Genomic DNA, 14,588 nt, shown 5'->3' with positions numbered 1-14,588 from the left:
CGATGGCGCTGTAGATGAGGGTGCTATAGGTGATGGCACTGTAGATGGGGGTGCTATAGGTGATGGCATCATAGCGGAGGGCAGCACCAGGAACCAAAAGGATGAAACAAGTGTAACCTGCTGTAAATGTAACGCAGCCACAGCTGTGGACATGTTCGAGTGTATCAGCTAAACTAAATAACAAGAGTCTGTGAGAAGAAAAGCTAAGAAGTGTGAGGGGTTAATGTCTGACAACCCTTTGTGATCTGGGGTATCCCAGGGTATTATATTGCTGCAGTATGTGGGGTCCCAGACTCCCAGAGGGGCCCTGGACCCCGAGCCTCAGATGGATACATTCCTGTGCAGTCTATTATGCCCTTTTGAAAACCCATGAGTTCAAATATCTTTGCTGAGCTTTTACCAATGGGTTACCCTGACAGTAAAACCACTCTAGCCTCAGGCTCTAAGATGACGCCGCTGACGTTACCTCGCCTGGCTGCTGCATGCTCAGTCCAGTCAGTCCTCCTCTCCTCTTCCGGTCAGAAAAAGGAGGAGCCGCAGCAGTAGAGCGGTAATATGTGTAGGCGGCGCCACGCTGAGCCGCACAGGTCGCATCATCTTGAGTGTGGGCATTAGTGTGGGCATTAGTGTAGGCATTTTGCCGGCGGCAGGGTGAGCGGGTGCTGAGCGGACATGAGCGGGGGCACAATAATTGCTGCGCGGTCGCGCACCCGCGCAGCTTAGAGGGAACACTGGTCACAAGCAGGCTTAACAATTGGCAGGCACAATGTTCTTGCAAGATACTCAGAGGGTTAAAACACTTACAGAACAGGCTGCACTTTTCCTCAGATCCTGTGCACTATTCCTCAGAAATCCTGTCTGTCTTTATCCCAATATTTAGGAGAAATATGAGAACCGCACTCTGTTACTCAGCGATCAGGTGCCAGCCAAGGGCTATAAATGGCCAATGTATATAGAAGTAAAATTGAGGCACACAGTTTTCACGATTTGCGAATAGGGCATTTATTCATTTGGATGTAATGCTGTCATCCGTAGGCCCAATCTATTTCAGATTATACACATATTGGCAGAAACCGTACGTTTCGGTCGCGCAGGACCTACATCTGCGGTATTATCTGCTCAGACGAATGTGGGTGAGTGGGGCGCTGGATGCATGGCCTTGCACTGAATAAATGCCCTATTCGCAAATCGTGAAAACTGTGTGCCTCAATTTTACTTCTATGTCTTTATCCCAAGGCCCGTATGCCCTATTGTTGGCTTTATCCTTGGTTAGGGAAAGTTCCTCAGGTATATATGTCCTTGCTTTCAATATAAATCCTTCTGCCCTTCAGCTCTCTTGTCTGGCTAGAATACTGGCTCTGCTTTGCTCTGTTATGGGAACTTGTTTCTCTCAGGAGACAGACTCTTCTCCTGGGGGCAACTAGAAGCCTGGGCTATCTAGCTGCATATCAGAGGCTGGATCCCAGCTACCCTCTGCCTAGGGTGCTCACTGACTTCAGGAATCCACAACTCTGACTGACCTACCTCTCTCTGGTCTAGACCTGGCTATTTATACTAGGGGGTCCCCTAGCTCCCTCTAGTGTCTAGGAGGCGGAATTACACCCCTAATAGGCATGGTAACCAGGAAATACATACAAATATCATGAATGACAATACAATGGCCCTGTTCCACAGGAGGTGGAGAACAACGTGGCCCAATTGACCCTTGTGTAGTGCCCACATTATCTAGTGGGACACTACATTTGTATGGCCTGGTCGGCTCTGGACCTTCTGAAAAACATTGCTGGATGCTATGGCAGTCCTGCGTACCCTCTCACACTGCGGCCCATGCCCCTTGGGATCCGTTCACTGCAGGTTGAGAACCACTGCTCTAGAGCACCATGGATATTCACATTTATCCCATCACTGTCCACAGACCACCATATAAATAACGTACTAACCCCTAGAATAATAGGGTGGTTTAAAGGTTAGTGATGGCATTCTTAGCAATATAAAGAAAGTTGGCACAGTGAGGATGATGGGTATTTAGTTATATTTATTTTCTTTCTACATTTTAGAGAACAATACCTAACCTGGAGGGTCAAATCAAGCAAAAACTTCATGAGGCACAGAAGAGAGTGAAGATAATTGGTGCAGGCATCCCGGAGACTGAGTCAGACAAGCTATTATTTCTCATAGATGTAAGTGTGTGAGTGAGGTTCATAAACTTCCATTGACTACACTGATCAGCCATAACATCTGGCCACAATGGCGCCTGTCAAGGTTTGGGAATTTTGGGCAGTGAGGGAACATTCCATTCTTGAAGTTTATGTGTCGGAAGCAGAACTGAAGCGTAAGGATCTGAGCAACTCTGACAAGGGCCAAATGGCGATGTCTAGACCAGTGTTTCCCAACCAGTGTGCCTCCAGCTGTTGCAAAACTAAAACTCCCAGCATGCCCGGACAGCCTTTGGCTGTGCGGGCATGCTGGGAGTTGTAGTTTTGCAACAGCTGGAGCCACACTGGTTGGGAAACACTGGTCTAGACAACTGGGTCAGAGTGTCTTCAAAACAGAGTCTTGGTTGCTCCCAGTATTTAGTGGTTAGTACCTACCAAAATGGTCCAAGGAAGGTCAATAAGTGAACCAGCAACAAGGTGATGATAGCCAAAGATCACTGGGCATGTTAGCATAAGACCATGGAGCAATGGCCTGCTGTGATGAGTCACAGTTTACATCATGTAGATGGCTGAGTGCGTATGCATCACTTACCAGGGAAGGAGAATGAGCAGAGTGTACTACGGGAAGAAGACAAGCTGGCGGAGGCAGAGTGGAGGTCTGAGTAATGTTCTACTGGGAAAATTTGGGTTCTGACATCATGTGGAGTAGATGTGATCCGTACTACCTACCTAAGAATTGTACAGACAAGTACCCCACTTTATAGCAGCAGTGCCCTCTAATGGCAGTGGCTGCCTTCGGCAGAATGATGCCCCAGTCACACTGGAAAAAATGTCCAGGAATGAGGCTCATGACAAAAAGATAAAGTTGATGACTTGGCCTCCAAATTTTCAGATCTTAGGCCTCTTTCACACTTGCGTTGTTGGGATCCGGCATGCACTTCCGTTGCCGGAGGTGCCTGCCGGATCCGGAATAACGCAAGTGTACTGAAAGCATTTGAAGACGGAGCCGTCTTCAAAATGCGTTCAGTGTTACTATGGCAGCCAGGACGCTATTAAAGTCCTGGCTGCCATAGTAGGAGCGGGGAGCGGGGGAGCGGTATACTTACAGTCCGTGCGGCTCCCGGGGAGCTCCAGAATGACGTCAGAGCGCCCCATGCGCATGAATGACGTGATCCATGTGATCACGTGATCCATGCGCTTGGGGCGCCCTGACGTCACTCTGGAGCGCCCGGGGAGCCACACGGACGGTAAGTATGCTGCTCCCCCGCTCCCCGCTACACTTTACCATGGCTGCCAGGACTTTAGCGTCCCGGCAGCCATGGTAACCATTCAGAAAAAGCTAAACGTCGGATCCGGCAATGCGCCGAAACGACGTTTAGCTTAAGTCCGGATCAATGCCTTTCAATGGGCATTAATCCCGGATCCGGCCTTGCGGCAAGTCTTCAGGATTTTTGGCCGGAGCAAAAAGCGCAGCATGCTGCGGTATTTTCTCCGGCCAAAAAACGTTCCGTTCCGGAACTGAAGACATCCTGATGCATCCTGAACGGATTTCTCTCCATTCAGAATGCATGGGGATAATCCTGATCAGGATTCTTCCGGCATAGAGCCCCGACGACGGAACTCTATGCCGGAAGAAAAGAACGCAGGTGTGAAAGAGCCCTTAGTCTGATTGTCATCTGTGGGATGTGCAGCGTACTCAAGTTGTGTGCAATAGGTGTTTCTGGGTGATGTAGTGCAATATACACTAACCTGGTACAGCTGACTCTCTGCAAGGGCAGGTATAGGTAGAAATAGTTCGTGACGCCAGTGCCAAGTAAACGGTGGCACGCCGTTTGCGGATGCAGGAATAAATGGAGGAAACGTAGTATTAAAACAGAACTTCAACTTTAGTAGTTTTCGAGCAGAGACAATATTGGAATCGCAGTTCCTTGGCATACAGTCGATTTTGCAATTCGGTCGATGCAGGCAATTCAGTTACAGCAAGGTGATTACAGAGTGTTGAACACAGGACTTGCAGCACAGGAGCTTGCACTCTAATTCTGTCTGATCCTGGAATATAGCATATCTTCACCAAGGCCCATTAACCTAGTTCTGGCTTTATATCCTTGGCTATAGCTTTAATCAGTACCTCCTCTGTCTTTCTGAGTACCTCTTGCTTTCCTGATCTTTGCTTCTCTGTCTCTCTCAACTTCTGGACACTTCCTCAGGCTCTAGAAACTTCTGAGCTGTGGTCTAGACTGGCCTTTGCTTCCCTGTCTGGGCCTTATATAAACTAGGGCTCTCTAGCTCCCTCTAGCGACTAGAAGTAGGAATGACACCCCTAGCAGGCCTGTACATGCAAGTTTCACAGTAACAGGGAAATACATAACATTACATTACATGACATTTTATAAAACTGACATATACCAACTTCTCCATAGTTAAGGAGGGATGACAGCACACCAAGTGACACTTTGGTAGTGACGGGTATTACAGTTCCCGTACACTACATACCCCACTGCTTTAAGCTGAGTACGACCTCGTACTCCATCATGGGTCGCCCAACTGGAATCTCTACCTGAAATAGAAAATAGAGACATGCAGGCATACATACATGTAATTCATCTGCATTTACATTTACATCAGGTCCAATTGGCAAAAGTGAAGGGTAGTGACAAGGGGCGTCGTTCTCTTCTCTCAGGATAGTGAATGGAACGGGGGCGCTGACCTGGCACAGCGTAACATTATAACCAGGATAGTCCATGACAATTAATAAGTCCATGATAGAACAGCAAAATGGATAAAACAGTATAAAAGTTCTTGGAGGCTCAAAGAACAAACATGAGTCCGTACCCAGGCTATTTCTTATTGAATCACAGAGGCTCTCATGCGGTGGAGTCCATCTCTGGGCACATTACTTTTAAAAGAGTAAGAATCTCAGAGGCTCAGGTACTTTTGAGTCTGTCTCCGGGCACGGTTCCTTAGTATGAAGTTGCACAATAAAAGGACAGCAAAATAACGGAACTACCCAGGAGTTTCCCGTGGGTGTATCACAGGCAAGGGCTCACGTGGAGGAGTCCATTCTTGCGCACAAATGTCAAGTAAAGTATTGCCCGTGGCAACTGTTTGGGAGGAGACACCACCAGAATAATCAAAGTCTCCTAAACGGACTGGTGGGCGTCCCCTGGTCATCCGGGTAGACCTTCTCAAAACAGGGGTCTCCTCTTCCCTTAGCAACGAGGTAGGAGGGAGAGGAGCAACAGGAGGGTCTCCATCCGTGAGACCTTGGTCAGGAACAGCTGGAACAACAGGAACAACTGGAACAACAATATCAACGAGAGGGGGTACTGGATCCGGAGCATCTTGAACCGGCTCTTCTGGAGGTGAAGCTACAGTAGGTGCCGGAGCAGGCACCAGCAAGTTCAACCAAGGTGTCAGAAGCCAATGCATGGGATCAGCGTCATACCTCAGATTACTAACAGCCTGCATAGGATCCTCGGGCTGTAGTGCTGACTCTGACACAGGATATTCAGATCCAGAACTCTCGTCACTAGGTTCTGGTGTCAGGCAGAGCTTTAACCGGTTTCGGTGTACAATTTGGGATCCCTTGTCTTCCCGGGTGATCTCATAAGTGTGAGTTCCAACATTTGGGTTTGCAGTGACAACATAAGGACTTCGCTCCCACTTACTGTCCAATTTGCTGGTACGACGGTTATTCTTTAACCATACCACGGCCCCTATGGTCAAGGGTTCTGCATGGGCTGTCTGATCATAGTCCCTCTGCTGTCGGTCTCTAGCAAAGTCCATACGTTCCTGAACAATGGCTTTGGCTGCATCCAATCGCCTTTGGTGCTCAGCAACCCAGTCGGTGTTAGGTAATGGGTTAATGCAATCAGGTACATGTATGTCCAATGAATGATCAGCAGGCAATGTCCCTTGGCGCCCAAACATCAAGTAAAAAGGGGTATACCCGGTGGAACAATGTATGGTATGATTGTATGTGAACATGAGCTGTGGCAACAGACTGGGCCAATCTCCTCTGTTCTCAGGAGGCACGGCCCTCAGCATCTCTATCAAGGTCTGATTCATTTTTTCACATAATCCGTTACCTTGAGGATGGTAGGCCGTCGTCCGGATCTTCTTACAGTTGTGTAAGCGGCACAGTTCATGGAACAGATGGGACTCAAAAGAAGGTCCTTGATCGGTGAGGATCTTTTCTGGACATCCATAGGGCAGGAGGAAGTGCTTCCAGAACATTTCGGCTGTAGTCTTGGCTGTTTGGTCTCTCACAGGCACTGCTACAACAAACTTTGTGAAATGATCAATAATAGTCATGGCATAAGCATACCCTGAGCGACTAGGCTCCAGTTTTACATGGTCGATGGCGACAAGTTCAAGAGGACGGGTACTTACAATGGGTCTCAGTGGTGCCCTCTGATCATGGTGCTCACTTCGTTTCAAGGCACAGGCTACACACTCTCGACACCACTTCTCCATGTCTTCTCTCATGCCTACCCAGTAAAACCGCTGGCGGATAGTAGCTTCAGTCTTTTGGACCCCAAAGTGACCGGATTGATTGTGGTACATCTCCAACACCATACCTGCATCTCGTCGGGGTATGAGAATCTGGTGCACTCTCTCGTTGGACACTGGGTCTAGGCTTCTCCGTAGCAATAGGCCCTTTTGTATGAAGAGTTGATGGCGCTGTCTCCACAGTTTGATGAGCTCAGGATCTGCACTCTTCCGCCGAATCCTCTCAGGGGCTCTGCCACTAGTAATGAAGTCCAACAACTCACCCAGCACTCTACTTTCAGACTGTAGTTTCACCCACCTTTCTTCTTTAGGATCAGGCCTACTGGAGGGTGAAGGAACTGCAGCTCTGTTATTGGTAGCTCGAGCCTGATCCTGTTGAGCAAATTTGTTATAGAAAGCCGGCATCTCTACATCTTCCCAAGCATCTCGCACATCATCAGGAGCTGTCTCTGTGGGAAGCCTGGATAAAGCATCAGCATTATCATTAGTACGTCCAGCCCGATACTTTACAGAGAAATTATAGTTGGCAAGGCGAGAGGCCCATCTCTGCTCCAAGGCCCCCAATTTAGCTGTATTTAGATGCGCCAGAGGGTTATTGTCAGTGAATGCAATGAACGGGGTGGCGGCTAGATAATCCTTGAATTTTTCTGTCACCGCCCACACTAATGCCAGGAACTCTAGTTTGAAGGAACTATAATTCTGGTCATTTTTCTCAGCTCCTTTCAGGGAGCGGCTTGCATATGCTATCACTCTCTCTTTTCCCTCTTGGATCTGGGCTAACACAGCTCCCAGGCCTCGCTTGCTAGCATCAGTATAGAGATGGAAGGGCTTGCTATAATCTGGATAACCTAACACTGGAGGCTCGGTCAGTTTCTTTTTTAGCAATTGGAACGCTATCTCTCTTTTCTCATTCCACTCAATGGGCACAGGAGTTCTAGGACTCTTTTTGGGTTGCCCCCTCAAGAGTTCCTGGATAGGATCAGCTATTTGAGCAAAATGGGGGATAAAACGTCTATAGTAGCCGGCAAAACCAAGGAAACTCCTCACCTCTTTGACGGTAGTAGGAACCGGCCAATTACGGACAGCTGCTAATTTATCAGGGTCAGGTTGCACTCCCTCTCCGCTTACTACATGCCCCAGGTATCTTACTGCAGGCTTGAGCAGGTGACACTTGGATGGCTTTACCTTCAAGCCATATTTGATAAGGATTTCAAATACTTCTGCCAAATGTTTCAGATGGTCTTCATATGTTTTTGAATACACAATGACGTCATCTAGATACAGCAGCACTGTTTCGAAGTTTTTGTGACCCAAACACCGTTCCATTAGTCTCTGGAAAGTTCCTGGGGCATTACATAGCCCGAACGGCATACAATTGAATTCAAACAGGCCCATGGGAGTAGTGAAAGCAGTCTTTTCCCTATCTGCAGGGGCCATGGGTACTTGCCTGTAGCCACTGGTCAAGTCCAATGTGGAGAAATAGGCAGAGGAGCCCAGAGCAGTTAGTGACTCCTCAATGCGGGGCAGTGGGTATGCATCTTTGTGGGTTATTTGATTAATTTTCCTATAATCCACACAGAAACGGATACCACCATCCTTTTTCTTTACAAGGACCAGGGGTGCAGCCCACGGACTACGGCTGTCCCGGATTACATTAGAGTCTTTCATCTCTTGGATCATTTCTTTTACAGTCTGATATGAAGTAGGTGGTAAAGGTCTGTATCTCTCCTTGATAGGAGGATGAGAGCCAGTAGGTATGGTGTGTTGTATGGCACTAACCTCTCCATAGTCAGTAGCATGCTTACTGAAGGCCTGGTGGTGCTCCTTGACAAGCTGTAGAATCCCTTCTTGTTGATGTTGGGGGGTAGTCTCGTCCCCTACATGGAGCTCTTCCCACCAGGGCACTTGTGGCTGGGTCACCGGCGAACATCCGCTGACTGCAGCTGGCGGCTTTTCCGTCACTGGAAGACGAATGATGTCTTGGAAGGACACCTGGGACAGCTGGGCAACACTGCAATGCTTAGTAAGCGCAACAGGATGATTACTCAGGTTAATCAGACGGACAGGTACTTTACCTTGGGAGACGTTCACCAGGCACTTGGCAGCTCTCACATAAGGATAATCCTCCATCTGGATTGGTTCCACCAGGGCTGGATAATCTCGGCCTTGGACTCCCAGGACAGCACGACACCATAAAAGAGTTTGAGAATTAGGAGGCAAAGTCACAGGTTTATTATCACGGATCTTGGCAGTACAAATTTCTCCTTTCCCATTAGCAAACCTCTGCTGGGCATTTAACACCGTAATAGTCTTTTGAATCACCCTCCTGGATGCAGAGGAAGCTGTGGGCAAAGTCTGATGTAATACAGCAAGTATTTCTGAATAACAGTTTTTGAAGACATTGGTGCCTAGAATGACAGGATGTCCTCCTCTGTCACCGGCCTGCACTACGATCACTCCCTGTTGAGGCAGGGTTACTTCACCCACCTGCAGGGTGGGTTCCCAGTATCCATGAACCTTTACTGGTTTGCCATTGCTGGCGATAATTTCCACCCAGGATTCAGGCGGTTGGGTCAACTGGTTGGTGTCCCAGAACTTTTCAAATGCAGGCAGCTGAATAGTAGTGACCTGAGACCCAGTATCTAATAGGGCTTCAAAGGGGATCCCGTTGATCTCTATATTGATTTTAGGATGGGATCCTACATAACGTGGCATCCAATTTGGATCCTCTGGACCTAGTGTTCTACCTCCCGAGGGTTGGTCCTCAGCCTCAGGGGTTGCCCGTTTAACTGCCAGCACGTGGATTCTGTGTGTCCCAGCTTTTTGCAGTATGTACACACGGGCTTCTTGCGACCTCTATTACGCCTCCCAGGATCCCTGGGGTGAGTCTCTTGGTAAGGAGGTGGGAACGGCCTAGGAGGTGACAGGAATTCTTCATCTAGCATTATGGGTTTTTCCCATTCCTCTATTTTTCTGCACACTTTCTCTAAACTTTTAGTGAGGTGATTTACTTGCTCTGTCAGCATGGCAATAGTATCAGTAGCTGACACTTGAACAGCTTGGCCGGCCTCAGCTCGGTTAGTGATAAGCGGTTTTGGCCTGCAGGCTGATGATTCAGGTGGGGTGCTCAACTCAGGAGATACTGCGGACCCCAGAATTTTTATAGCCAGTTCTTTAAAGTCCAGAAAGGTACTGTTAGGGTGCTGGGCAGACAGCATCTTTAACTGGGTCCTTATTTGTTCACTAGACACCCCGTTGATAAATTGTTCCCTCAGGGTCTGGTCTTGGTTATCAGCCTCTTTGGGATCTATCTGGATTACAGCCCCTAAAGCCTCCTGAAGTGATAGGGCATAGTCACGGAGGGACTCACCGGACTTCTGTTTCTTGCCAAAGAAATGCATCTTTATCTCTGAGGCAGTCCTAGTTTCAAAAGTGGCTCTGAGGCGGGTGAATATCTGTTCTATAGTACTCCGCTCAGGAGCCGGCCAGGATAACACTTCTCTACGGGCAGCTCCCTCCAGTTGTGCCAGCAGGATTTCCATTTGCTGGTCGGCATTTATAGGGTACAATCGGAATAGTGCCAGCAACTTTTCTTTATATCCCTTAGGGTATGGGTCTCTCCCCTGTAACGAGGGAACCATGGGGCCCCGAAGTAGTAAGGCATGGTAAAGGGCATCATGCTGGGGGCTGTAGGATGATTAGGAGCCGCAAGCTCTCCTGGGGCCGGCTGCTCAGGCACTCCTGGCTCTGACATGGTAGTCTATTGAGAGGTGGCCGCTGGCGACTAAAGGGGCCGGTACACTCCCCTTCCCTCCGGTTACCAGTGCTTACCGTTATCGCTGGTCTTGCGCAGGCCAAGTCTCGCGAGATTCCGGACGTCCTGAGCACCCGATGACGTAGAAGAAACAGGGCCGCGGCGGTGCGATGATGAAGAGGGCGGGACTCTCTATGTCTTTGCAGGGATCCGCCCACGAAGGTTCTCAGCGGCGCGGGAAACTTTACTCCAGGCAGCTGGTGGCCATCTTTAGCAAAACGCTGTCCATTCACTGACAGCAAGCAGGATTGTTAAAAGTCCACAAAACCACACTCCAATGCGGCGATTTTCTTCCTCTGGATAGCGCAATACTGCACAGCGCTTTTTAGAGGTTTTGAGTACACTTTGGGTAGGATTTTCAGTCCACAAAGTCCACTTGCAATAAACAGGCAAATTGTCACTTTGGTCACAGGGCAACTGTATAAGGCACAAAGTTCACGCTTCTTGCACTAGAAAGCGTGCGTATCCTGTTCGTGGAACGCCAAAAGAGAGGTGCAGCGTACTCAAGTTGTGTGCAATAGGTGTTTCTGGGTGATGTAGTGCAATATACACTAACCTGGTACGGCTGACTCTCTGCAAGGGCAGGTATAGGTAAGGAATAGTTCGTGACGCCAGTGCCAAGTAAACGGTGGCACGCCGTTTGCGGATGCAGGAATAAATGGAGGAAACGTAGTATTAAAACTGAACTCCAACTTTAGTAGTTTTCGAGCAGAGACAATATTAGAATCGCAGTTCCTTGGCATACAGTCGATTTTGCAATTCGGTCGATGCAGGCAATTCAGTTACAGCAAGGTGATTACAGAGTGTTGAACACAGGACTTGCAGCACAGGAGCTTGCACTCTAATTCTGTCTGATCCTGGAATATAGCATATCTTCACCAAGGCCCATTAACCTAGTTCTGGCTTTATATCCTTGGCTATAGCTTTAATCAGTACCTCCTCTGTCTTTCTGAGTACCTCTTGCTTTCCTGATCTTTGCTTCTCTGTCTCTCTCAACTTCTGGACACTTCCTCAGGCTCTAGAAACTTCTGAGCTGTGGTCTAGACTGACTTTACTTCCCTGTCTGGGCCTTATATAAACTAGGGCTCTCTAGCTCCCTCTAGCGACTAGAAGCTGGAATGACACCCCTGCAGGCCTGTACATGCAAGTTTCACAGTAACAGGGAAATACATAACATTGCATTACATGACATTTTATAAAACTGACATATACCAACTTCTCCATAGTTAAGGAGGGACTACAGCACACCAAGTGACACTTTGGTAGTGACGGGTATTACAGTTCCCGTACACTACAGATGTGCTGGAAAAACAAGTTAAATCTATGGAAGCTGCATCGAGCGACTTACAGGATCTGCTGCCAGTGTCATGGTGCCAGATACTATAGGACACCTCAGGGGTCTTGTGGAGTCCAGGTCTTAATGGGTCAGAGTACATAATATTAATGTCATGGCTGATCAGTGTATGGTCATCACGTGTCACCTATGTCTGATATACTCCAGTTCTCATTGCTGAACTGTTTACCTTTATTTCATCCTTATTGTATTGACAGAGAATCAGACATTTTGTTGCGGGAATCACTCAAGTCACACAAGGAGAAGAAGAGGCTACAGCTAAAAAGCTGAAACTGTTCACCAACATCCGAAATAAATTCTGCAAGTTGGAAATGGCCCTTAAGCAATCAGCTGATAAATGTAGGTGCACATTACAAAAGCAAGGTGATGTATGTGTATACAAACATACCCTACACCCATTCTTTTAATGCACGGAGGAAGGGAAGTGAGAACTGTTCTCAGTACATTTACTACAAAGGGCAAAGTTTAAATGTTGGGTCTGTGTCCTAAGGGTGGGTTGAGGGCCTCAAATCTATTTTTCCCTAAGGACTCCCACCATCCTGAATCCATCCATGTTTGGTGGCCATTTAGTCATTTGGTGGCTAATCTGTCACACAGAGGGGAATCTCAAGTGGTGGACCCTCTTTAATGAGCCAGAACTGAACGGACACTGTAGGCAGTCATATATACAGTATGTAAAGTCTGGATCTTTCAGAAATTTGATAACCGATCCTTTACCTTTCAGTCCCTCGGGAAATAAGAGCTGACATTACTCTTTACGAGAACCAACATCGTGGGCGAGAACTTACAGGATTCGTCAACTACAAAACATTTGAAAACATTGCAAGAAATCAAATCCAGACATTTGAGGAGCCGGCCGTTGACAAGCTGAACGAAATCACAGGTAGGAAACAATCCGACAAAAGTGCAGCATATAAAGGATTATGACAGCAGGTAAATAGTGATTTGATTTGGTCTCTGGAAAGCGATCTGTGCAGTCCGTTTGAAGACAGGATTATGTGTAGGGTGTACAGCCAGATTCTAGGTAGAGTGATGGCAGAGTGATGGCACAAGAGCCTCTACCACTCATCGGCCTGCACATAGATGTAGCTATAGGATATAGAATAGTTGGCATAATTAAATGAGGTGTCTTGGATGCCAGCTTAGGAGATTTTAGAATTAGGTTGGGCCAAGAGAGTCCTGATGATATGATAGTCCTATCCTCATGAAAGGTCATCAATGTGAGATTAGGGGGGTTGGACTCCCGGCACCCCTACCGATCAGCTGTTTGTGGAAACCACAGGGCTCCTCACAGGTTACCAAGCACACCGCTGATAATGGCTATGCTTTGTATCGCGTCTCAGTCACTTGAACGGGCCTGAGCTGTGCCTAGGCCATGTGACCAATGAACGTGACATCACATGGCCCAGGAAATGGCGTTGCAGCCTCTTTGTCCAGCTGATCTCTTAATGATCCCCTAACGACAGGTCATCAGAGAGGGGGCAGAGGCGAGTCCTTACAAGCATGCAATGTTTGGAGTCCCATGTATGTCTGTGCGCGGTGAAGCTGCTTCTTTGTTTCAGGTGCAGAGACTCAAGAGATTGGGCTTAGGAGGAAGAAGTGTGTGAAGAACAGTTATAGGGGTTCTGCCATGATTGATGTAAAAAATTAAAATTAGAACCAGCCCTGTACCTCACATGGATCTAAAGATCTTCACATTTAGGCCCCTTTAACACGGGCGAGTTTTCCGCGCGGGTGCAATGCGTGAGGTGAACGCATTGCACCCGCACTGAATCCTGACCCATTTATTTCTATGGGGCTGTGCACATGAGCTGAGATTTTCACGCATCACTTGTGCGTTGAGTGAAAATCGCAGCATGCTCTATATTGTGCGATTTTCCCGCATCCTATCCGGCCCTCACCCGCGACGCCCGTGTAAAAGAGGCCTTACTGCTACCAACCAGTGAGTACAAACAAGCTATTGTTCACAATTTACCGCTACACATCCTATGGAATATGGACTGTACTAATTTTTGAAAAGGATGATCTGATGACAACTGCATGTTGATAACTGGAGTATCAATTGAACTTACTGTACTCCAGCTGATCCTTTCACTATCCATTCACCGGCCCCATTAAATTATATGCTGCAAAAACTAATTACTAATATACAGTGGAAGATTCATGCAAATTGTATCCATAAATACTAAACTACTAATACATAGTGGAAGACTATATCAGAAAATAGGAATAACTGTTCAACCAGAACAGAAATTGCTCTAAGACATATACTTATGCCTGATAGGTTTTATATATAGCTACTATTTTCTTGGATTTTATCCACTTAATTATTTTAATTTTATTACAGTTTTTTGTTCTTCTATTTACGCTGTATTTTATATTTGATCAAGTTATTAAAACTGCATTTTACTCAATTTCTCACGTGACCCCCAGTGTATGAGCGCCGGTCTCCATTTTTAGTAATTCTATGCCGATTTTGAAAGGGTGATTCAAACCAGACAGAGGTACCAAGCCATGGTTACAGTGAGCGAGCCGTCTCACATCTAACTAGAAACTAGATTTACAAATATATATGTATACTTGAGATGAGCGAAGTATTGGAAAATTCGATTCGGCTGTTTAGCCGAATTTTATTAAAAAAATTACTTTGTCAAGGAGCACATTTCTTTGTAAGTAGTGGGTGCAATGACAGGGAGTGATGATTGCGCCGCCCCCACCACGTCATTGTACCCCTTAGATGCCGCGTTTATCA

General features: G+C 47.3%; 1 protein-coding gene across 2 annotated transcripts in view; it reads left to right on the top strand.

Moving 5' to 3' along the window:
* Positions 1-14,588, top strand: part of LOC120994464 (interferon-induced GTP-binding protein Mx3-like) — a 56,379-nt gene that overhangs the window by 27,539 nt on the left and 14,252 nt on the right. For both annotated transcript variants that reach the window (XM_040423059.1, XM_040423058.1), the window contains 3 exons: positions 2,058-2,180; positions 12,034-12,175; positions 12,561-12,719. In XM_040423059.1, coding sequence (XP_040278993.1) covers positions 2,058-2,180; positions 12,034-12,175; positions 12,561-12,719 — 424 coding nt within the window. The remainder of the gene's footprint in view (positions 1-2,057; positions 2,181-12,033; positions 12,176-12,560; positions 12,720-14,588) is intronic.

The sequence above is a fragment of the Bufo bufo genome, chromosome 3 (assembly GCF_905171765.1).
Source record: "Bufo bufo chromosome 3, aBufBuf1.1, whole genome shotgun sequence".
NCBI classification, from domain to species: domain Eukaryota; kingdom Metazoa; phylum Chordata; class Amphibia; order Anura; family Bufonidae; genus Bufo; species Bufo bufo.
The sequence above is the reverse complement of the archived record's forward strand: the minus strand, read 5'-3'. Positions and strand labels throughout refer to the sequence as shown.